At 34.8% G+C, this 26,316-nt stretch overlaps 1 protein-coding gene across 5 annotated transcripts in view; it reads left to right on the top strand.

Moving 5' to 3' along the window:
* ROBO2 (roundabout guidance receptor 2) overlaps positions 1–26,316 on the top strand; it is a 641,887-nt gene that overhangs the window by 498,671 nt on the left and 116,900 nt on the right. For 3 of the 5 annotated variants that reach the window (XM_056135436.1, XM_056135440.1, XM_056135438.1), the window contains exons 6-7: positions 475–602; positions 4,624–4,635. In XM_056135436.1, the coding sequence (XP_055991411.1) occupies positions 475–602; positions 4,624–4,635 (140 nt within the window). The remainder of the gene's footprint in view (positions 1–474; positions 603–4,623; positions 4,636–26,316) is intronic. The other 2 variants (XM_056135437.1, XM_056135439.1) reach the window with 1 other exon arrangement.

Here is a 26,316-nt window from a genome sequence, read left to right as displayed (position 1 = left end):
CATGGTGGTGGAAAATGGGCACTGGTGAAGGGATGAGTATTTGATTATTGTATAATCAAAACCCAAGCACAAAAAATTGTAAATCTACAACTGTACCTCATGGTGTTTCACTAATAATAAAAAAAATGGGAAAAGAAAACTGTACCATTTCTCTACTCATTTGCAATTTGCCAAAGAAAAGTCAAATTGCAAATTATGACTTTGGTGGTTTGGAAGCCACATGCAGTGTAAAATACATATAATTAACAGTCACACAGCTAAGAAGCAGGTATGAAATTAATAAGCTTATCAATAGCAATGGCTTTTATACAAGCAGTTGTACTTTATGACTGAACATTGTGTGTGTGTTTGTGTGTATGACCATTTTAAAGTAAAATACCATATGAAGATGGACACATGGTATCATTTTCATATAAAGATGACACACTGTCAAATATAAAAATATTTGATGAATCCAATTCATATTCTAAACAGGTATGACATCAAAGATGATTACACACTGAGAATTAAAAAGGCCTTGAGCACGGATGAAGGAACCTATATGTGCGTAGCTGAGAACCGGGTTGGGAAAGTGGAAGCTTCTGCTACCCTCACAGTGAGAGGTAAGAAACTTAATCTATGAAACAGTGTTGAAACTAAGAGAGTGATGTTTGATTAGATTGGTAAATATATTCATAAAGTAATAGGATAGATTGTTTTATAATTGTATTAAAATTCCCATATTTCATTTGTATTTTATTAAAAATTAAAACAAAATTGCTTTTGTATCCATGCTCAAAGGAATGATACTTTTAATGATCGTTTTGTTTAAGCACACATTTCAAAAATAGAAATGCTTTACAGTAATCTTGAATATCCATGTAAATGTCAAAGTGAACTTTTTATTACATGTTATATTTATCTGCTGAACTATACTTCGAAGTATTTGCTGTTTTTAAATATCACTACTTTCAAAGATGTTTCATTTTCTGATTACATTACCAGCTTGTCTTTTATACTCCTAGAGTAATGACTTAAACTTATTTTTTATTTTAGCACGAATAAGCATTCTGTTGAAAATAAATAAATAAATAAAACACTACTTTTTTCAAATTTGAAAGTGGATGCACGAGTGTTTCCACATTGAGAAAATCTGACATAGAGAGTGATTTGTGAAATTCATTGGGTATAAATAATTGAAACAATCAGCATTGCTCCTGTGATATCTTTTACTTTTTGAGAATTAGAACTTTCTCAGTCTTGGCACAATATTTGTTTGTACTGGGATGGCTTGTAACTTAAAGATAGCATTAGTTACCCCCAGAGTAAGCTAAAATGTATTAATTATTTTTTTCTGGTGGAACATGCTGATCCACATGAAGAAATTATATGGTGCGAGGTAACAAGTAGTTCCATGCAGACCATTACACTTATTTTTACCAAGTGCACAATAGCTGTGACATCCTTTATGCTTACAGGACTTCAAATACAAGATAGATAAGAAGCACCTTATCATTTCAAACTTCATTCCATCATCCAAACTATTGTCTTCCGCCTTCTTCCAGGTCTCAGTCACACCCACTCTTTTCAGTCATACTCTTGCCCTTGTGCAACTTGGAGTAAGATTAGAAGTGTTTTCAGGAATTCAGAGAAAAATGTGTCAGGAACTCTTAGGTTGACTCTAAACTTGGTTAAGAAATTTTTTTTTTTTAGATCTATGACTTAGGCATCAAATCATAAAAATCTCTCACCTTCTTCCTACTAGAAGACATTCACTCTGTACACCTGAAAAAATATTGCCAATTTTCATATGCTTCAATAACTTCATTCCTTTTATACTGAGTTCATTTTCCCTGGGGTAGACATTTTCATTTTAACATTGACACAAAACATATGTAGGCATAATTGATAAACCAGCTGCTTAAAAACATTTTTTATAAAAAAATCACAATGTTCTCTCTCTGTGTGTGTGTACACTATCATCAAGGTTATATTTTGCAAAAATGTTTTTCTTGACCAAATTGCATCACTACTACTCCACCCGACCAAAGTTTATTTGTTTCTTGTTTTTTTTTTTTTTTTTTGAATGATTGGGGCGGGAAATTTAAAGTCAACCAAGGAATGTTTCATTCAAAAAATATTTACTGACTAAACAAATGTTGAGAAAATGTAGGAGATGCTTGTTTATAGAAACAGCAGCTTCCTCCAATATTTTAATGCTTGGGTGAAGGATACTTAAGGTTGCATATTTGGTTTATGATCCTTCCCAGCTAATTGTTTTTATAATTTGTTGAAAGTTTCAGGCTTAAAAATTCCTATAATGGGCCTGCTCCTCCTAGTACATGGGTATTTGAAACTAACTTGCAAAAACAATAGTGTTGTTTGGTTTTAATAGTAATAATGACCAAATCAGCAATTCTTGTAAAGCATTTCTCCTAAGCTGTGTCCTGCAGATTAGAAAACTCAGTCTTCCTAGCGTGTATTTGTCTCTCACTTTAAACTAAATCCTAAAACATGAAGGGTCAAAGAAAAAGATATCTACATATAATATGGTGCGGGGAAAAATGTACTTTTTAAAAAAATAATTAGAAAGACAGTTGGGCCTTCTCAAGAGAATGAACATAAATAAAATACTTAGCCCTTCACTGGATTGTTTTATTAGAACAGGGCCAACCTACCCAAAAGGCCACATCTGCTGTCATTCATTTGGTGTAAAGACACAGTTTAATATGCTGATTTTGAAAATATCCACATGTTGGTTAATTGTTGCATTACTTTTTTTTAACTAAAGCAAAAATTGCTATAAAACAAAAACAAAGGTTTCATTGCGATATTTCTACTGATGATTATTTTCACTTTATTCATTTGGGACACTTTTACAAGCAGAGTTTTATTTCTAAAAATCTCTGAAACAGACATTTATCATTCTTCACTTCAAAAATATGATTGCAAAATAGGCCTGAGAGATAGTTTGTGATAGAAAAAATGCTTAGCATGTGAACAACCCTGAGTGTGATCTGATTTCTGTCTTCAGGAGTTCATGATCCACTGAGAAAGTACTGCTAATAGCCCTGGTGGCCTCAAACCATGTTGGAAGGAACAGAGTCAGTCCCATACCACAGGAAGTGATCCCTATTTAAAAAAATGTAAAAGTAACTTTAACATTAAGTTGCTCCTTTTGGTTTTGAATTAGGAATATAAAAACCTTGATGACAATAAATCGTCTAACATTTATACACTAAAAAAAATCATTTCACAATAATAAGTCTTGTAAAGTGTTTTCGAAATAAATGAACATAAAGTTCATTATCTACATATATGTTCATATATATTTCCCCCAGATTTTTAATTGCTCAATTATGGCTTTGAGTAAATAAATACGTATTAGTAAAACCATTAGGCAGTAAAATCTTTTTTTTTTAATTTGCTCTACAAAATCTGAGAAATATCTTAAATTTTTCTAAAGTATTATATGTTTTATGTAAATTTATGCCTTTGGTCTGATTTCCATGCTTATATCCATCTCATATTTTCAGTTAGATATGAAGATAAAACTACCCATACATTCTATCACATTATGCATATATTAGATTTATATTCAATGAAATATGGATAAACACTTAATATATAATTAATATAAATTATATGGATAAAACTTAAAATATAAAGTTACTCAAGTAAATTTATATTTTGAATTTAAGATTTCATAAAACTTCAAATGCTGCTAAATAAATTTCTTTCTTGTTTGGATGATAGAAACATGTTCCTTATTTGTTAATTGCATTTATAAAAGTGTTTTATTCCTAAATTGTTTGGCATTATTCTTTTAAAAAGTGTATTATTAAGCCTGTATGTGTCTTTTATAATTTTATGCACTAATAATAGAAGTAGCCTAAATGCTAACAGTTTTAGTGATTGAAAGTTATGGAATAATACACATACAATAATTTGTTGAAGTAGCTATTTGAATACCATTCTTAGTGTGAACAAGAATCAACTTGTCAGTCATTGTTTCTTGCCCTCTGCCAAAAAAAAAAAAAACCAGCTTAACAGTAGTTAGGGAGCTACTCAGTTGAAATCTCTACAGATGTTCCAATCTATTTGTTATATTTTCATCCACCCTGTCCATGGATGAAAAGTGATGTGATCTTAACTTATTACTGGCTGAAAAGCAGTGTCAGGGGGCTTTTCTGTAGTTCTTGTAATGGTTCTGACTAACCATGCTTAAAATCCAATTGCTATTTAAATCAGACAGTGAGGCCTTCTTGTATTGACATGACATTTGCTAGTCTGTGACTTGAATAGTTATATTCATCAGGTTCTTAACTTTGGTGTAATACAAGGTTGCTGAACTCTAAAAGTGTCTTTAAAATGACAATAGCAGCGCATGTTAAGTGAACATAAAATCTGACTCAACTGCTGAGAGTCAATATTGGGGTGCTAAGATAATTATTTTCTTAGAATGATATTTGTAACTTTCAGTTCTTATCAAACGCAGGCATCCTATCCATATTTGACTTAAGAGACTAGAAATCATTCTACTGTCCCTACTTAAATGTACATTACACATCATGCATTCTGATAATTTTTCTTTTTTTTTTAATTTCTTTTTATGTTCTCACCACACCATTGTAATGTCTACAGCTCGCCCTGTTGGTAAGTAGCCATCCTTCTATCCATTTAGCATGGCTTTGTACGATGCTTCATAACTCATGCATAGTAGGGCTTGATGCAATGATATATATGTGCTCATCCATGTGAAACCGGTACTTGAAAGCCTGTGCGGTGCAAGTTGCTCCATTTTTTCCCCCCCATCATTTTGACAAATCACTTTTGGTGACTTTTCCTCCTTAGCACGAAGTAGGTAATAGTTTTTATGGACCATTGTATGAACTACTAACTTTTCTTATGGAAAAAATAAATTACTTCCATTTTCTTGTATTTATAAAGCAATCAACTATTATCTGTGTTTGACATTTGTTAATGTAGAAGCTTATGAACTAAATTAAGAAGCCCCATTATCTTATGTACCTCTTTTATTTGAAAACACACACAGTGCCAGCTTTTTAAGAGTCTTTTTAACTCCATACTCAGTAACTGCATGGCTACCTAAACCAAATTAAGTAGAATGCTTCAAATTATTTCTTAAATGCCGATAACAAGAGAAAAGGGGGAAGAATGAGCTTAGTTTTTGGCATGTAAATGTTGTGGTTTTAATGTATCGCATCCTTCATTTGGCTTTGCAGATTTCAACTTAACAGCTTGTGCTTGCAATAATTGAAAGTGATAATTATTTGCAAATATTTTAAGATAAAATTAGTTTAATTTTATTGTTTTAATAACCTTTATGCATCCTTTCATTTTTGCTTTACCTACCAATAAATGTGTTTAAAGTAAATGAATCTGGCAAGTAATTGTGCTATGAGTAAATGAGATTGATGCATTTGTAAGTAGAAAGATGAATGAATGAAACTTAGTATTTTGCTATTTTCATATATTCCTTAATAGTAGTCATTTTGACGTAATTTTATAAATCTTACATATAATTTTAAATTATTTCTTAATAACCTGTCTTTACATTTCTGGTATTTAATAAATATTTGTACAGACTCATAGTTGTTTTCATTATTTTAACAGTCATAAACTATTGTTATATACTATGTTCTTACCTGGGAAGCAAATAAGGTGAATAGTTTAGGTTCCTACTCTAAATTTCTACAGCTTTATTTCTGAGCATCATATTTCATCAATTATTTACTATTCTTGAACCTTACATAGTACTTTCTCCACAAGATGAAGGAAATAATTTGATCTGTATTTGTCTAATCTGTTTTAAAAATTAAAGTTTGGTCACACGATAAAAATTATTTTTTGCCAACATTAGTTAATACATTCTTAATTTCTAAGACATTATTCTATATATATATATATATAAATATTTTGAGGTATACTTAGGGCTACAATCCCATTGAACATAAATGGCAGGGACATTTTTTCTTAAAAGATAATGACTGACAATTGGTGTGAGAAAATTGTTATATTTTTTTTTTTGTGAGGGCAGCAGGCAATACTCCAGGAGATTTGGGCTACTCCAAGTGATTCTTGACCAACTAGGAAGGCAGCTCAACACTGAAGCCCACAGACACACAGATCAGGTCCTGAGGTGCTGGTGAAAATATGATAATTATTGCCTCCAGAGTCACACCTGGAATAACTCTGGAGGACAACTCAGATCCTAGTACAAAGCATTCTCCTTTTACTACTGATCTAGTTTCTTGACCCCTATATTATAATTTTAATCCTTATTTTTCATATTTTATACTGCATATTATTAATAACTATATATAATACTGCATTGAAAAAGAAGATAAGACTAGAAATAAGCAAGATAACACATTTTCTAGATAATAGGAAAATTCACATTGAATTTTATGTATTTATATATGGGAACCTTTGCTGATAGTCCATGGGCACTTGATTTATATGCTCTCACAAGACTGTAGAATATTGGACAATATGCTAATAATTTTCAGTATATTTAAAAATTTAAAATGCATATATATATAATTTAGTAGAAAGTTGTTGTACAGCGAGTACTGAAAAGTGGGATGAATTTGTCACTTGCGCGGCATTTCAAAAGTTCTTTCAATTTTTTTCTTGTTTGAAATGATTTTTTCAAATTCCCATTGGATTAGCACTAAATAATAGCATCTTGACACATCATACTTTATTCTGGTAAAAACTGTCATTTCATAAATCTATCTCAAGTGACTTATGACAATGTTCAGAAGTATGAAGAACTATACTTTAAACTTGACAACTACTATTAGTTTTCAAAACCGAATGTTATACCTGCTTTTACTACATCACAAAAAAAAGATGGAAATATAATGAGGAAATTAGACTACATTTCTTGTGTATACTTTTTCCTTAATTTTATTTTTTTAAATTGTTAAACATTTTGAGTTTATTGAATTACTGTGGAGCATCAGATGGGAGTATAAAAGGAGGCTCCCAGAACCATGCCACCAGACTCACGCCAGTCTGTGGGGCGAGTGAGAGCCTTCCCATCCCCAAGGTACCCAGCCCTGGCAGCTAATCTCTGTCTCTGTCTCTGTCTCTGTCTCTCTCTCTCTCTCTCTCTCTCTCTCTCTGTACCCAGCCCTGGCAGCCAATCTCTGTCTCTGTCTCTGTCTCTGTCTCTGTCTTTCTCTTTCTCTCTCTCTCTCTCTGCCTTTTTGAGCAAAATGGTTTCCAATATAAGTTCTGAGAATTTTCGTACATACTCCTTTACTTACTTTCAGCACACATATCTTATCCAGAATAATCTTTTCCACCTATTGTTGTCCTAGTGGTCCCTTCTCTATTCCCGCTGCCATCTCCTTTAGTAATTGAGGCAGGCCTCAAACCATGGACCAATGACGTATTGTATCTCATCATAGGGACATTAAGTCTTTGTATGAGAAATTCCTAAGATGTTGTTCCAGGGAAAGCCTTCTGGGTTTATATTTTGTTAATTGAGATTGTTTTTTTTCTCCCATTTGGTATGCTATTACTGGTTTATCAGTTTTGTAGCATTTGAAATGTTAGGTGCAGTATTTTTATCGGGAAGGTAAAGGTGTAGTAAATTTTTATCTGGGTGGCAACTTTGAGGTATGAATGTGACTACTGGGTCTTACACAATTACAGGGAAGTGGGTGAAGGTAGCCCATCCTGATTTAGAGACAGTCTGGAGATTTCAGTCACAAAACCCACGTACCCGAATTTCCAGTAAGTTAATATCTCGATGAGGTCAGTCCTGAGACAATGGAGTCCAGATGCGCACATGGCAGTGATTTTGGATTGTGGGAGCAAGTGGCTGCCATGGGCTCTATTTAGACTAATCCACCTCCCCTCAGTGTTTCCCCCGTTTGCCTTAATTTCAATTCATAAACAATAGATGTTTCTAATTTTATTGTGAGGCCCATAAAGAACAAATCAAATAATGAATAATTTCAAATAATAGAGAACTACATTCATATTAAAACGTTTATCAGTGAATTAAACAGCTAATTTTTCAACTTTGAAACTCATAGTAATGGCACAAAGAGTAGTCTACAAAGTGGTATTCACAAGAAAGAGTGAGAAATCAGCTTTTAATTTCAATATAGGTTTTCTGATGACATTTATACCAAACATATAAAGTTTAGACAAAATTCAGGGACATTTTTTGTTTAAAACTTTCCAAGTAAAAAGTATATGCAGATTCTAGACTAGTCATAGTTGAGAATGCAATTTTTATATCACATTATCACTTGAAACTTGGTATTCTGTGTAGAAGTACCATTTAAAAATCATTATAAATCCACAAACTGTGAGGTTTGTCCAAGTATAAAACACCTATAAGCCTCATTTGTATTAAATAATTGGCAACTCTATATAATTTATTGGTTGGAATAAACACTTTTTTGGCTTGTAACTTGGAGAATGTAGAAACAACTCCTGATTTAGATACCAAGTATAGGAAATACCAATGAAAACAGACAATTACAGACTTCCCCATGATGGGAAGTATTTAGCAGAGTTCACTTATCTGCATTGCCACCAACATCTCAAAAGAGTCACTGGTCCAGCTTCCATACTTGTAGGTCACCACAAAATCTAAATTGATGCCACTCATTAATAAAAAAAAAAAACAGTCCTGTCTGCGGCTTTGACAGTTTATCATTCCAATGGTATTCTTTCTACGAGAAGTAAAAGTCAATTCTAGGACAAAGTTAACTATAATCACTGAAAATAAGTCATTTGTTTATTTGCAAAACTCATCTGTGGAGAGAACTGACAGAAGAAAATGGTCTAAATAGGAATAAATATCTTGCTTCCTTTACCCATCTGTCTTATTTTCAATTGGAAGCCTTTCCCAAGCTTAAAATATAAAAAGAACATCTATTTTGGAGATGGGCAACACATTTTTCCCTAGCAGCAACTCAAAACATGATGAGTAATTTGGAAAAGAACTGTCAGATCTACCAGCTGCCTTGCCTGGGAAGCTGAGTCCTGCTCTGTTTTGTATCTTGTGTACCATATGCTAGATGCTGATTGCCTCCAGTATGAAAACTAAAAGCTGGATGTATCAAGCAAAACTTATTTGAAATATCAAAAACAAATTGACAATACACAACTTTATAAGAAGTTAAAATTTCGGAGCTGGAGCGATAACACAGTGGATAGGGCATTTGCCTTGTACACGGTCAACCCAGGTTTGATTCCCAGCATCTCATATGGTCCCCTGAGCACCGCCAGTAGTGATTCCTGAGTGCATGAACCAGGAGTAACCCCTAAGCATCGCTGGGTGTGACCCAAAAAAGCAAAAAAAAAAAAGTTAAAATTTAGTGACTCAAAGAAATGTTACTTTTTCATAGAAGAATATAATTGAGCCCCCACAAATTTCTAAGTCTTAAGATGTAAATATATATATGGGAAAATCCAACATTTTTTTTTATTACTGAATTGTCCACTGTTCAGATCAGAAATATCTGGACATATTTTTTCAATATTCTAACTGCTGAAATTCTCAAATTAAATAGATCCTCTTTTCAGAAAATTCAGTTTTGAGTTGAAGTGGGCTTTGTCTATAACATACTCAAAACAGCCAGCAACAGGAATGAGGCTGCATGAAAACTGAGCGACTGAAGTGTTTCCAGGGTGAATTCTAAAGCAGTCAAGACTAATGCAACTAGTATTTTTGATATCACCACCTTCTATCCCACCTTGAAATCTGAACAATAATTAGAAACAGCACAAATTTTTGTTGTTGTTGTTGTTTTGGGGGGGTCACACTCAGCAATGCACAGATGTTATTCCTGGCTCATGCACTCAGGAATTACTTCTGGCGGTACTAGGGGGACCATGTGGGATGCTTGGAATCAAACCCGGGTCAGCCTCCTGCAAGGCAAACACCTTATCTGCTGTACTATTGCTCCAGCCCCCAGCACAGTTTTTTAAAGATCCCAAAATGTGGAGATATTAATATAGACTCTTTTCTTGTTCCTTCAAAAATATGATTGAATCACTAGGAATTACAAAGTTATTTATCATTAGGTTTCAGGTATACAGTGTTCCAACACTATTCCCTTTACCAGTGTCCACTTCCATCCACCATGTCCCCAGTTTTCCTCCCACCATCCATCCATCTTCCTCTATGAGGCTGTTTTTTTCTCTATTTTCTCCCTTTTAGGTATTGGTTTACAGTATTATACTGATTGGACATCATGCATGTCACTTTAACTCCTTTCAGCATCTATTCCAGAGTGAGCATTTCCTTCTAACATTCTCATTGTGGTCCCTTTCGTGTCCTATCCCTCCTCCCCCCCAGAGTTGAAAATTTCTTACTAAGGACCAGTTTTCCTGCTTTTTTAAAATTATTAGTTTCTATGCCTCTGGACTTTAGTTACTCCCGTACTATGTTTCTTTACATCTCACATGTGAGTTAGATCTTACTGTCTATTCATCTTCCTCAGACTCATTTCACTCAGCATGATACTCTCCAGATCCAGGCACATAGCAGCACATTGCATGGCTCCATCTTTTCTTAAGGCTGATTAGTATCACATTGTGTATACAGAAACATTTTACAATTTATCCAGTCATTTGTTCTTGGACACTTGGGTTGTTCCAGATTTTGACTTTTGTGAATAGTGCTGCAATGAGCATAGGAATTGAGCATAGGAGTGCAGATGTCTTTCCTGAATTATGGTTTTGAGACTCTGTGGTATATTCCTAGGCCTTTGTAGTACATTTGCTGGCTTTTATGGAGACTCAGTTCCCGGGGTTGACTTGTTTGCTAAGGGCTGTCCATATTGCCTTCCAAAATGATGAATCAGTTGACAGGCCTACCAGCAGTGAGATCTCCCCTCCTGCGAATCCACAATCACAGACCTGTCTCTTTGGTGTGATGTAACATTTTATTGTTGTTTTAATTTGTATTTCCTTGATGATTATGGGGTAGTAGAGCAATTTGTCTTGTTTCCACTTGTATCCCTTCTTTGAGGAAGTTTCTGCTCATCTCTTCTTTTCGTTTTTTGATGCAGTTTGGTGTTTATCTAACTTGAACATAAACCCTCTATCAAATGAGTGGTGGAGAATAGTTTCTCCCAGTGTGTAGACTGACTCTATTCTTATTATCATTTCCTTTGAGGTGCCAAAGTTTCTTACTTTAATGTAGTCCCATTTCTTTATCTTTGCTTCCACTTGCTTGGTCAGTGGCATTTTATCCTTAAGGTGCCTTTAGCTTCACCATGATGCAGAGTTCTACCTATGTTTTTCTCTATGTGCTTTATGAATTCAGGTTTGCTATAAAGGTCTTTAATAAATTTTGATTTGACCTTTGAGCCTTTGAGTATAATATTAGAAGGAAATCTATGTTTATTTTTTCTTGCATGTGCCTAACCATGCTTTTGAAAACTATTTATTGAAGAACCTTCCTTGCTCCATTTGATTTTTTTTTTTTTGGTACTTTATTGAAGAACTTACCATATACATTAGTGTGTCTCTGGATTTTTGGCTTATTTTTTTTTTTTTTGGTGGAAGGTAGGGGAGTGCTGTCACACTCAATGCTTAGATGTTACTCCTGGCTCTGTATTCAAGAATTACTCTTGGCTGTTCTCCATTTGAATGCTGGAGATTGAACCCAGGTCAGCTTCACGCAAGGTAAATGCCCAACCCATTGTACTATTTATCTGGCCCTGGATATTCAATTGTATTTTTGATCTGAGGATCTGTCTTTATTTCAGTACCATGCTGTTTTAATTACTACCACATTATAGTACAGTTCAAAGTTGAGGAAAGTGATGCCTTCCATCTTCTTTTTGACTAAGAATTAATTTGGCTATTTTTTCTTGTTCTGATCCACATTTCTGTAAAAGGAATCCTGACTGTGTGTCTCGGAAGGAAATATCTACTTTCATTCCCTGCAACCATTCTTTAGATAAGCTTTCACTCAGGACCTTAGGTGTTGCCTTGCTCCTGCAAACTTTATGTTTTTTATACCTGGCACTAATTTACTGTTTTATTTAGTCTCATTTAATTATTATTGAGCATCATGTCATTCATTGTTTCATTTATTTTGATTAAACAGGATTTTGTAATGCATGGATTTGTCTTATAATTTCTAATATTTTCCATACTGTGAAACATTTAAAATATCTTAACACTGCTTTCTAAGGTGATATGCAGAAGTGCTGGATATCCATGCTTGACTGATTGACGTCACTCAGTTTATTCTTTTTGAATGGTTTTGTGTGTTTGAAAATATATTTTATTTCCTCTAAAGGAGGGCTTTAGTAAAAAGAAATGCTGGGTCATATTTTCTTTTATTCCCTAGTTTTTGGTGAAATTGTTATGCTCTTTTTTATTGAATGATAACATAGTAAGATCTGAGGTCTATAGAATTTTGGACAGATGGATGACTACAACCAAGTATGGTCAAGGTTTCCACCTGGCTCTGTACTCAGGCATTACTCCTATTTTTGTACCCTAAGGTTACTTTTGGTAATGCTCAGGACATCATATATGATGCAATGGATTCAACCCAAGTCTCTCATGTACAAGACAAACCCCTTATGTGCTCTACTGTATTTTCAGCCCCTTACACACTCTTTTATGCCAGATTGGGACACCTCTTTATTATGAAAGCACTAATCTATTCCCTTCCCCCATACATTTGTGGGTTATAATTGGGACTGATCATTTTCCATCTAACATTTTTATGACAAATCAAGGCTCATGAATCCATTGATTCATCCTCAGTTCGCTGTTTCAAAAATACTTTCTTCTGCTGTATCTTTATTTTTTTTTGTTTCACTTATTCAAACAACAATTATGTTTGGTTTCCTCAAAATTCTGTATTTATTAATTTTACAATAATTTGTAACTCATCATCTTTATTTCATATTACATTCTTTTTTATTATCTAATATTATATGGTAGTGTGTGGGAAATCAGATCACTCTTTTCCAGTTTCTATCCTTTATTACTATGGTTCTATTAAAACGAAATATTCTCCGTGTTTTTTGTTAAATTTTTTAATTGAATCACCATGAGATAAAAGGTAAAGGTAAAGGCCCTCCCGTTGATCATCGATTTGCTCGAGCGGGCCCAGTAACGTCTCCATTGGAGACTTTGTTGTTACCGTGTTTGGCATATCGAACACTCTCGGTAGCTTGCTGGGCTCTCCGAGAGGGGCGGAGGAATCAAACTCGGGTCGGCCATGTTGGCTGTGTGCAAGGCAAACGCCCTACCACTGTGCTATCGCTCCATGTACCATGAGATACAGTTACAAAACTTGCACGATTGACTTTCAGTAATGAAATTATAGAACACCCATCCCTCCACAAATGCACATTTTCTACCACCAATGTCCCCAGTATCCCTCCAGTCACCCCCACTGTGCCACCCCCTGACTATGTGCCAGGCACTTTCCGTCTTGCTCTCTCTCTCTCTCTCTCTCTCTCTCTCTCTCTCTCTCTCTCTCTCTCTCTTTCTATGTTGTCTTGAGTATTTCTTTTAAGAAAACATTTTTTTCCCAGATATACTGTTTACATGCATAAAATACAACAACCCCTTTTTAAGTTACAAACTCTTTGTATGCCTTATAAAACATGTCTTCTAAATATATTTAGAGATTTACATTTCTTAATTTAGGTAACATTCCTCCTTTATACACCCTGATCCATAATGAAGAGATGTAGATGTATTAATTTTCAATTGCTGGACAACAGATTCCTGCAGAAACACCCTAAATAGTACCCATCATAGTTTATAGGCCAGCGTTCCAAATTTTCTCAGTGGGGGGCCTCCAGGTATGTGGCAACAATATTATATTGTTGAGTTTAAACTCTCTTTACATGCTCCAGAATAACTCACTTTCAAGTTCATTCAAGTTATCAATAGAAGTAAGCACTTGTGTTTATAAGATTGAAGTCTCCAAGTCCTTTTTGTCTTCTATGCAGGGCCATGCACAGTTCACTTACTCACCAGGCTTTGCATATGACTTCAACAACTTTCAAAGTGATCAATGGTTCATTAGTCCTGCAAGCACTTTGCTTGTTTCCCTCTGACTTTCTCTTCTGATAATAGCTAGAGAAAAATTCCCTGATTGAAAGGTCTCATGATTAGATTAGACCAAGCTGATTAATACTAAAAGCAAATAATTAGTAATCATAATTACATCTGCAAAATCCCTTTGCCATGTGAAAAAACTAAGAGTAACAAGAGAGGGCTGGAGTGATAGTACAATGAGTAGGGTGTTTGTCTTGCACAGGTTCAATCCCCAGCATCCCACATGGTCCCCTGAGCATCACCAGGAGTGATTCCTGAGCTCAGAGTCAGTAGTAATCCCTGAGCATCTCTAGGTGTGACCCAAGAAGTAAAAAAAGAAAGAAAAAAAGAATAGCAAGAGAATCATTGCACAAAATAAAGATCAGGGAACACACCTTAAAAGTCTGTCATTCACAGTCACTTAATCACTTAATCACTTAATCCCCATTATTCATCAATTTATTCGAGCGGGTGCCAGTAATGTCTCCATTCATCCCGGTTGCGTGCTAGCGTAGCCCAATGGTATCTGTTCGTTCTAGGAACATGCAGAGCCTCAAACCGATCATTTAGGGTCTTGACGAAAAAGTCTGACCATCTTATAGGTGGGCGTCCACGTGATCTTTTGATGTCCTGTGGAATCCAATCAGTAATGGCTCTAGTCCAGCGGTTGTCTGTAAACCTCATTACATGTCCAGCCCATCTGATTTTTGATGTCTTGGCAAATGAGACAGCGTCCCTGATTCTTGAGCGTTGACGAAGATCAGAAGATCACAGTAGACTTGACTTTTTCTTTCCTTCAGTATCTTCTTCCGAGTTTTCACAATTTATATAGTTATCTACCAGCCATGTCTCTTCCTGGGACTCTTGATTCTAGATCTCTTTCTTCCCATCCAAATATCACAGAATGGGTTATCATCAAGCATTGTCCCTCAGCACTGTCAGGAATACTCTCCTGGGGAAAAGGCTGGGAGGAGACCTTGAGCACCACTGGGTGTGGGCCCTAAATAATAACAACAAAACAAACTAAAAATGGATTAAGGGGCAATTTAAATATTTGATCTGAGACTAGTGTAACTTTACTGACTTAAAAGAATACTAGAAACTGTCAAAAGAGGCTTATCTCTTGTAAGAAAAAAAAATTATGCACAACTTCTAAAAAAGCAAAGTTTTCATTTGTGTAGGCCTCAGAAATTCGTAGCTATCATTGTTTATAGAGACAGATAAAAGGATGTATATTATACCTAAATATTACATGCATGACATTTGAATTATGACAGTATTCATTAAAAGCATTATTAAAATCACTCAAGAGAATAGTGCATAATTATATTCATTAAAAATATATAAACTACCAGATTAAGTTTTGAGTTGAAATATATTTGAGTATGTGTTTAAAGCTCTCTTATGGAAAGCATTGCTTCTCAGATTTATTAGGGATATTATTTTCTTCTGCCATACAAAACTGTTAGCTTTTTGTGAGGAAACACATTGTTTTATTTATCTTTCTCCTGCCTCTCGGTCTAGCATAACAGTTATGTGTGGAAGGGGCATGCCAAATGTTGGTGCAATTAATTGATACACACATATGCATACATAGGTAATACTGCCTAGAAAATGTTTATGCAAGCAGCTTTAAATAGTGCTATAAAAAGATTAAGCAACATTAATGGTAACAGGCCAATCACATAGTCCCCATACTGCTAGTAGGAGATAAAATACAACAAAAAGAAGGCACTAATGAGTTAGGATGGTGCCTTACTAAGCGTGTAATTAATGTTATTAAGAAACATTGCAGTTGCATATTAAAATTCCGTTAACTAAGCAGCCCTTCAGCATCAGTACATTTGTTCCTGGGTTGCTGGTTCTATTTTCCCTGTTTTTCCTGATTGGCATCTTCATGCAATCTTTTTCTAAAAAATGAGATAATGGGATGTGATCAGCCTTCTTGGTTTAGCTAAAGTGCTGACATGACAGTTCTGGCAACTTGACAGGTTAAGTGAATAAAATGGATGTCTTGTCTCACCATTTACTTGATAAAATGTTTTTAACTATAGTTTCCCATCATCATCGCTATACTTACAACCTCCCCACACCAAATATAAGAAATCTAGTTGCCCTAAATTAGAATCTGTAGTGGATTATTTTTACTACTCTTTGAACTCTTCTCTTGCTAGTGAAAAATAATAAGATTAAATTTTAAAAGAATAACATCACCTTCTTTAGCCATCAGCTTACGTTAATTATCTTCTCTTGTGAACTAACAATCCCTTTAAAATGATATTTTATTTTTTTAGCCTCAGTGTTCTCAGGAAAGCAAATAGAAATGGAAAGTTACTGTTGGCATTAGAATGAACCGCACTGTAGCAGTGTCCTCCAGTTGTTCATCAATTTGCTAGAGCAAGCCCAGTAACGTCTCCATTGTGAGACTTGTTACTGTGTTTGGCATATCAAATACCTCACAGGTAGCTTGCCAGGCTCTGCCCTGTTGGTGAGATACTCTTGGTAGCTTGTTGGGCTCTTGGAGAGGAGCTAAGGAATCCAACCCAGGTTGGCCGTGTGCAAGCCAAATGCCCTACCACTGTGCTATCACTCCAGCCCGGAATTAGAGTAATATGTAAAAATGTGAAATACAAATTAGAAAGTTATTTAAAATATTGACATTTTATATGAAGTATCAGTTTATATCTTTCAGAGAATTTGAGAATTAAATAAAGTTTATATGCTGGACTTTGGGTTTGTTTCCTATAATACCTAATTTCCTATACTACCTACTTTCCTATACTTAAAAATGAAAAGGAATCTGTTTTGTAATTTGAAATATAAAAAAAATTTACACAATCTAAGATATGACACTTTGTTACATATAGTCAACTCATATTTTTTCAGTGTAGAAAAATTTAGTACTTTTAAAATTAAATCGAATTTGCTAAATCCTGTGAGACAACTTGCATATAAATATACATAGTTTTACTAACTTAATCCTTGAATTTAACAGACTTTGTTTGTCTATGATTGTCAAGGAGTCAGGTCAAAATATGTGGTGCATTGATATAATCCAACAATCTCATATGTCCTATATAATGCTTGTGTTCCCCTGAGTGTAAAATAAGTCCTTTTCCATTCTTCTCACCCAATTCATCTAAAAGGAACAACACTGTGGCATTCTCTCACTCACTTGCTTAGTTCCTTTAGAAGATTAAACTGAGTGTGCTGATCTCAATTTCTTTCTTTCTCTCTCTTTCCCTTTCTCTCTTCCCTCTTCCTAATCTCCCCCATCCCCCTCCTTTCTTTCTGCTTTCCCCAACAGTTGAAGCCAACTGAGTTGTTACGCTAAGAGAGGTCAGACTCCTTGTATTAGAACACATATTTAAGCATATTGTCTCATTCTTTGTTTGGTTCAGGAGGTGGGGTGGAGTGCATGAGACTGAGATCAGGGTTTACTTTGGGCTCACTCCTGGTGATGCTTGGTGAACCATATGCAGTGCCAGTGATCTAGCTGGTGTCAGCTGCAAACAAGGCAAACACCTAAACCAAAGCACTATTTCTCCAATTCTATTACATTGTTTTTAATTGTTGACATGAAACTTTTCTCTCGTGGATGGTGAGTTCCAAAACATAGAGAAATTAGTGTCCCAGACTCTGACTGAAGATGTAAACAGTAAAAGATTGTTTAAACATCACCGAATTTAACATTATGAATCAAACTGACAACCACTACCCAGCTTCATTTCTAGCACAAATGTATTGCTGTGGTTATCTAGTAATGTCTTACCTTAAAAATTAAGTGGGGAGGGGGTTGTGGAACAGAAACTAAGTTAAGGTACAAATTATAGTGGCTATGTGCATACATCTATTTCTATGCACATGAAATCCAAAAATGCATTACATTTTGAACCAAATATGTTCCTTTTTTTCATAGATATTCTAGCCATTCAACAGGTTTTTTTCTTCTTTTTTTTTTTTTACAGTGATCCTTTCTAGTAAGCCTTATATTTTATGTGGCATGAACTAAATAATATTTTGGGGGGACTTCCCAAGCAGTGCTTAGGGGGTGCTCAGGCCCCTCATGGAATACTCAGCCAATTGACCACAGTCTTTGGTTCTCGGCCAACAGTGCAATGCTGCTTTGATCCATGATGCCGAAGGCCACCAGGGAATCATCTGATAGTTCTTGGAGAGATGGGATGTTGAGATCAATCCTAGGACTTGCACTTCCTTGCAATATGTGCACCCTTAACCCTGTGCTTTATTCTTCCCCCCACAAAATTATCTGAACTGCCATCAGAGGACATGTGTATTTTGTGTTGTTTTGTGTGTCAGACATACCATAGACTGTTAATACCTTCGGCCCTCCTTAAATTTGCTTTCAGAATTCACATTAATTTAGAAATCCACTAACTGCTTTTTAATATATATGCCTAACTTTACTTCCCAGTCAGTATTTCCACTCAAATTTTGAGGAACCCTGAGTTATATACAAGCTTAGATATATATGTTATATATGAGCTTAGATATAATAAGAACCTTCAAATTTAATGTGTTCACAATCAATGTATTCCTTAAGAATGGTTAAATATGTGGAGAGCTGCATATTGTGACACATCTTCTCTATATAGAAATGGGATTAAATTTACATATTTCAGAATGAAAGAAGAATAAAATGCAAAGCCTAACTAAATGAAGACTCTAATATTGTGATCTATTGTGATCACTCTGTCTTTGACCATTTACTTTCTCTCTATATAAAAACATTGATCCATTTTGTACTTTTCTTTATGTACTTTATGATATATATACACATATTGAACATTATAATATAATAAACATTTTAATTCTTTTATTCAAGATAAAAGAGAAGTCAATTTTCTATTGAATAAGTTCTTTTAGTATCATTTAGAATTACAATATGGAATGGGAAAGAAAATTTATCATACCCCTAGGATAATTATTTCCAAGAAATATGGTCAAATGAAACATAGCATTTGAATCATTTTTCATTCTTTGGAAATAGTGACATAGATATAATGAAATTAAATCAGCTTCACTTAAATGATTATCTTAAACAATGTATTCATAACTTATGTTTTCTACTATAAATTCATTTCTTCCTCAGAGTTTAATTATGTCAATAAGTGTCACATATTTTGTGATGTTATACATATTTTCCAATTTTATTAACAAATATATTTGAAATCAAATAGTCAAAAGTAGAAGTTTTATATTAATTAAATGAGTTGGAAGAATAATTTAATAGTTAGAATCTGACCTGTTTGTTTTTAATTTAAGTACATTTTATCCCTTTCTCCTTTTCAATATTGCATTATAATGAAATAACATTATTTCTATCTTAATTTTCTTGGTAAGGTATGACAAAAATAGATTTTTTTTGCAAAAACTTCCAGAATCTATTGTTAGTCAATGTTTATTCTTTCCTAAGTCACTTTTGTTGAGCTGGGATGGTAGTTTTTCATACAAGTCAATGAGTCACAAATGTTTGATGCAGGGGTTATTCTCTACATAAGGGCCAATAAGAACCAGTTAGAAGATACTTTAACAATGTATTTTTTCTTCTGTTAAATACTTAAAATAGTGAGTCATTTTCACTGACTGTAATGTGTTATATCCTTCACATATTATTAGATGGAAAGAGAGTTATGCGCTTAGTTCAACAGGTTCATGCAATTTAAAAAAGATTTATTAACAGTTAAAAAATTCTTATTCCATGCCTTTTATTTAGTGTCAACTATTTGGAGGAGTCTTTCCAGAACAAATAAAGATGCTTTTCAAATGCAAAATGTCAGGCAGCTTTCCATCCCAGTAAGATCTTGTAACTGAAGTGATATATACTGAAAAGCAACTAATAGAGTAACAGAGCAATGCAAACCAGGAAAAATACTTTAAAGTGTAATTAACATGAGAAAATTGCAAGTGTTAGATTTGCCAAAGTGGTACAAAGAATCATAGATAGCAAAATAATCACAAGAGCAAATACATATATGAATTTATTTATGTAAATAAAACATGTGACACAAACTCTGACTGAAAGTAGCCTGGTCTGCTACTATGATAAGGCTAGTTTGGGGAAATGTGAGTGTCATATTGCTAAAATCTTAGGCTAGTTGATAGAAGCCAAATGCTACACTGAGGATAATAATGTGCAAGTATTGTTAAGATAAAAATGGAAAAACACTGTACGTTTTTGAGTATGGAGTGCTTTGATGTAAGTATGCCTAAGAAAGAGTGTACTTATCTTTTTTTATTAGTGAAACACCATGAGGTACAGTTATTGACTTACAAATTTTTGTGTTTGGGTTTCAGTTATACAATGATCAAGTACCCATCCCTCCACCAGTGCCCATCCTCCACCACCACAGGTCCCAGCATCCCTTCTACCCCCCATCCCCCCATCCCCCCTGCCTCTGTGGCAGGGCATTCCTTCTTGTTCTCTCTCTCTTCTGTTGGGTCCTGTGTTTTGCAAGAGAGGCATTGAGCGGCAATCATGTTTGGTCTATAGTCTACTTTCAGCATGCTTCTCCCACCCTGGGAGGATCCTCACAACACCCTTTATTTGCTGCTCTCTTCTCTATTTGAGCTTCCTTTTCCCCTAACATGTGTGGCTGGCCTACAAGTTGTGGAGCAAAATTCCTGGTACTAATCTCAGCCACTCCTGGTTGTTAGTCTCCCATTTTGTTGCTTTATGTTCCCCAGATGAAGAGTGTACTTATAGGTAAGTTTAGAAGATCATAGTTTTTATGCTATTTCTATAACAAAAGCTGTTTTTGTGGAAAGACATGTAATGATTTTAACTATATAATGTAGCACTGAAAATCATAGCATGCAATTCTAACCCTCTTTTGGGGATGAGATTTAGCAACTTCTCAGTTAAACAGATTGTGGTTTGCAGTAACAAAATTAATGTAGTGCCTCAGTATTTAAGGGGCTCAGCTATGGCCTCAGTTGGACCAGAAGTCGATCAGATCTGACTTTAATCCATTGCTTTTATCTTTAGAAAAACCTCTACCTTTTATAAGATTCAGTAGACTGAATGGCCTTTACACCCCACTGGATAACGTAAAGACACAGGTTCTTTAAATATTGAATGACAGTGTGTCTGTTCATAGTTTAAACACACTCTCTATCACTTAATACCGCTTAATTTATGTTAATTATCATTGCGGTTGTGTTAGGCAGTTTGTGATTCAGCAAGTCTTAACACAAGCTTATGATGTGGAAGTATGCTTTTCAAATATGCTTATAGAATATATCATACTTGAAATCCCAAAATAGTTTAATAGCAGAACTGTTACTTTCAACTAGAATCTGATACAGATCCCGAATGCGTATTAATATTGCATAAGCCACTAGTTTTATGCACCAAGAGCGGCTGCATGTGTCTGCAGCCTCTGTCACACGGACGCACCTGCTGCCTCCTATCTCCATGTTCATGCCTGCCATAAAAAGTCATAATTTCCTGTAAAAGCAACTCCGAACATGAAGTGATTAACCTTTTGAGTCCCCCAACCCCTCATCTCAGAGCTCACCTCGCCTGGCCTGTGCGTCCAACTCCCATTCAGCTCTCTGATTTCCATATTACCCACCCGCTCTCAAAGGTGGGCATTAGCATAACAGAGCTTGAGTGTGACTTTGATTGAAGTCAGCCTGGGCTGATGCAGTATCAAAGCACCATTTAGCAGAAATCAAATCTAATTTACTGCACGCTATATTTAAATTCTCAAAAACACACTTTCAAGTTAACAGAAGCAGACCTCTAATCTAAATTGACCTCCTGATAGGTGAGTTTGCCGCTCTAAAAATAATCACACGGGGATTTTCTTACACAGCTATTGTTTCCAGCTTAAGGAGTCAGTCAACGCTGAGCTTTGCCACCCGTCTACTTTAGCTCATTTCTTGTTGTAACTTAAAAAATAATGCATAGTCAATTAATACATTAGGCATGTAGAATGCTAAATTAGAGTTGTGAAACATGTATCTAATGTTTTCAGCAATTAAACAGGGTATTTATGTGTATCGGTGTCTTCTAAGAAATGTGTAAGAGAATTGTCTTTTCTATATCCAGAAATATTGTGGAGTTTAAAACTCAATCCCTTTAATTTATACTGGGTTTAAATGTGCATTTTGAATAGCAGTCTTGAGCACCTCATCATTTTTTTTATATTTAATGAGAGTCATCATAGGAAATCCATTTAATGTGCAGCACCCTTGTGTTATTATGCTGTTGATAAAATGTCCCCTTTGCCTACCCCACCATCCGCCAAACACTGTCTTTTCAAACCATTTCTGCAACCTGGCAGAAATACTAAAACTGTGAAGTGTTATCAGAAGAATTATTGATGCAGTTTTTCATTTTAAAACCTTAAAAATAAATTCCTTCAGCTGATATCCCTTCACAGAAGATTGCAATATAGATCACAGGCAGAAAGAGTCCACAGAAGTAAAAGTGATTGATGCGATTCGTTTTGGTGTTCCAACTTGTGGTGACACTCGAAAGGATATACATTTTCTGAGTCTTGAATACTTCTTCAATCGTGTCTTCTTTATTAACATTTAAAAATGGTTGGTTCTTTTTAAATTAAAGTCTGCTAATGCAATTCCTGTTTCTGCCGCATCTATTTGGCTTAAGTTCTGATGATTATTGCTATTTGGTACATTAGGTACACTGTGTCTGGGTGCTAACTTGGAGTAAAATTATGTCACATGAAATAGCATTTCATAGCATGAATTGTGTGACTGCTTATAGTATTGTATTACTGGTCTTAAGAGATATGTAAAATTAGCTAAAAACTCAACAAATTATAATTTCCTCCTCCTTTTAAGTTATATGATAAATTATACACTGGGATACAACAATGTTTCTTTGTCCTTTAAGAACAATGATGAAATCTGATTAGTTGCTTCATTTTATTATTGTCATTTTGGTGGTGGGGGAACACTGGTGCTACTCAGACCTTAGTCCTGGATCAGTGCTCAAGGATCATACCTGTCAGACCTCAGGGGACCTTTTGTGGAATAAGTGATCAAACTGGGGTCTCTCATGTATAAGGCAAGCACCATTCTTGCTTTCCTATCAGTTCAGCCTTAGATACTTCTTTATAGCATTTCTCAGTTGAATGTTAAGCCCAACACAGCTAATGTATCCCAACACATGCTTTATCTTTAAATGATAACTTTTTAAAATGCTAGTCTTATTATATCCCTTTTTCACAAATACCTTTGAATAGCTCATAGCCTTTCTGGCAAAATTTACTGGTCTTAATTAATTAACTGGCTTTTCCTATGTCACTTCTGTGTCTCAGATTGTATTTTAAAAATCACTTACCCTTCTTGTGTCACATCCTATTGATAAGGTCTTTACTTTCAGTGGTATTTCTCTCTGTGCAAAGAAATTGATTTGTCCATATAGTGAACTCTTCATGCAGTGAACTAAACTTGACCATAAGCCAACTTGTGTAATAATCACGTGATACTCTTCCCCTCACTTCTTTATCAGTTGGTGTCATTTGTTGTTCTTTCTTTCTTTCTTTCTTTCTTCCTTCCTTCCTTCCTTCCTTCCTTCCTTCCTTCCTTCCTTCCTTTCTTTCTTTCTTCCTTTCTTTCTTTCCTTCTTCCCAATGACTTGAACATCTTTGTACTATTATAGAAATCATCTTCTGCTAGATTTTTTTTTGAGGGAGTGGTTATTGGACTATAGTTACTTGAAAATCTCTAACATAGGATGTGAATGATTTTTCATTTGGCTCTCTATCTCCTGTACCAAACAGAATACCTTATAGTTTGTTGGCCAATCAATACATTTCAAATACACAAATGGATGCATTACATATATTTTAGAAAAGTAGATGGATACATGTGGTTATTTGCCAATTCCTATTTGGTGGATTATGTTTTAGCAGCTGTGCTAAAATTATAGGATTCCAAAAACATTTCATGAAATTATTTATATGCAAAGAAGTGTTTGAAGTCTTGAAAATCAAATTCAAGAAAGTCTGTAGTTTTATTTCAAATATAGATTTTAATTTTGCCAAAATAAATTTTGATTTGATTGAAATATGAAAAAAATTCAAAATGTTTTCATTGCTTTAATTTGATATTATATATTACGATTTACTCAGATGCATTATTTTATTAATTCATTTTATTGTTTTTACTGATTTTTAAAGTTTTTTGACAATATATGGCACTTTGAGGAGGGTTAGCTTTTCACTATGATATATGTATAATATTATTCCTATCGTCAAGTATACAGTGCAATCTTAACACCAAAAACACCCTTCTACTCATCATTCTTACACCCCTCCTTTTTCCTCTGGCAACCAACACAATTTTCACTGAGTTAGGTGTATATTAATTTTTTCTTTTTCCAGTTCTTTGCTTTTATTACTCAAAATCTGCATATCAGTGAAGATATCTATTAACAGGGACTCCCCCTTTTTTCTTTTACTTATTTCACTGAGCACATTTACCTCAAGCTCTACCAACTTTGTTCTTTCTTCCCAAGGAAATAATTACATATTTTTGAAGTGATGTAATAATATTCCTTTGAGCATATATACTATAACTTCTCTATACTGACATTTGTTGATGAATATGTAGGTTGACTGCACTTTTTTTCCCTGTTAAATAGTGGTAAAATATTCTTTCAAATTAATATTTCTAATATCCTTCTGGTGTATGACTAGTAATGATACTGAGACTCTCTCTCGCCCTTCCTTCCTTCCTTCCTTCCTTCCTTCCTTCCTTCCTTCCTTCCTTCCTTCCTTCCTTCCTTCCTCCCTTTTTTTTTCTTTATTGGTTGAAGGGTTGAAGGAACCTCCATACCATTGCCCATTGTAGCACTGTAACACTGTTGTCCTGTTGTTATGGATTTGCTCAAGCAGGTACCAGGAACGTCTCCATTGTGAGACTTGTTACTGTTTTTGGCATATCAAGTACGTTGCAGGGAGCTTGCCAGGCTGGAGCGATAGTGCAGCAGGTAGGGTGTTTGCCTTGCACCCAGACGACTGGGGTTCGATTCTTCCACTGCTCTCGAAGAGCTGGCAAGCTACCAAGAGTATCTCGCCCGCATGGCAAAGCCTGGCAAGCTCCCCGTGACCATTGTCCATTAAGGAAAAAAATATATATTCCTACACGCAGTTTACCAGACTTTGTTTTTCTCCACATTCCTTGCCAAAATTAGATCTTTCCGCTATTTTTTGACATAGGCATTCTCACTGGTATCACATGATATCTCATTGTGATTTCAGTCTGCACTTTTCTCAAAAAAATGATATTAAATGTTTTTTCATGTGTCTGTTTTCTTCAGAAGAGTATTCAGATACTTTGCCCATACTTTGACTTGGTTGTTTCTTCTTAATGTTGATTAGTTATGTAAGTTTTTTTATCTGATTTTGATATTAGGACCTTGTTGATTACATGTCATGTGAATATCTACCACTAACTGTCAGTTTGTTTCTATGTAAAATTATTTTAGTGTGGTCTCGTTTACTGCTTTTGCTTTGGTTTCTCATATCACAGGATTTGAATCTACAAAAACCTCTCTAAAGTTGAGGTTCCTGATTATAAACATATATTCTTATATTATATTTTATTGTTTAGGTAGGTCTGATACCCAAGTTTAAAATACACTTTTGAAGAATTTTTTTTTTCTTTTTGGGTCACACCCGGCGATGCACAGGAGTTACTCCTGGCTCATGCACTCAGGAATTATACCTGGCGGTGCTCGGGGGACCATATGGGATGCTGGGAATCGAACCTAAGTCGGCTGCGTGCAAGGCAAACGCCCCACCCGCTGTGCTATTGCTCCAGCCCCTTGAAGGATTTTTTTAATGTATGGCATTAACTAATGATCATTGTTTAATTTTTCTTGTGCAACTGGCTATCAGGTTTTCCAAACTTCGTTTGTTGGAGAAATAATGATTTTCCCTTAAAGTATATAAAAAAAAGAGCCTTATTCGCATTTGTAACTCTAAATATTTCATAATTGCCTATGTGAAACCAATTTAGTATTTTATGTTTCAAAGTAGTATCAAGGGATGCAAGCTAAATTGCTAGCTCTCTTTGCTCAATGTTCTTTTGGGTACTGAAGTTTCCATTTACATGATTACTTAAAAAAAAAAGAGGCCATAGGTATGGCTTAAATTGCAGAACACATGCCTTGTATGTATAAGACTCTGAGTTTAGTTACTGGCACCACATGGTTCCTTGAACTCTAACAAGTGTAGCCCCACACATTGCCAGGGTACC

Source organism: Sorex fumeus, unplaced genomic scaffold (genome assembly GCF_029834395.1).
Source record: "Sorex fumeus unplaced genomic scaffold, SorFum_2.1 ptg000115l, whole genome shotgun sequence".
NCBI classification, from domain to species: Eukaryota; Metazoa; Chordata; class Mammalia; order Eulipotyphla; family Soricidae; genus Sorex; species Sorex fumeus.
This window is presented reverse-complemented; position numbering and strand designations above follow the sequence as displayed.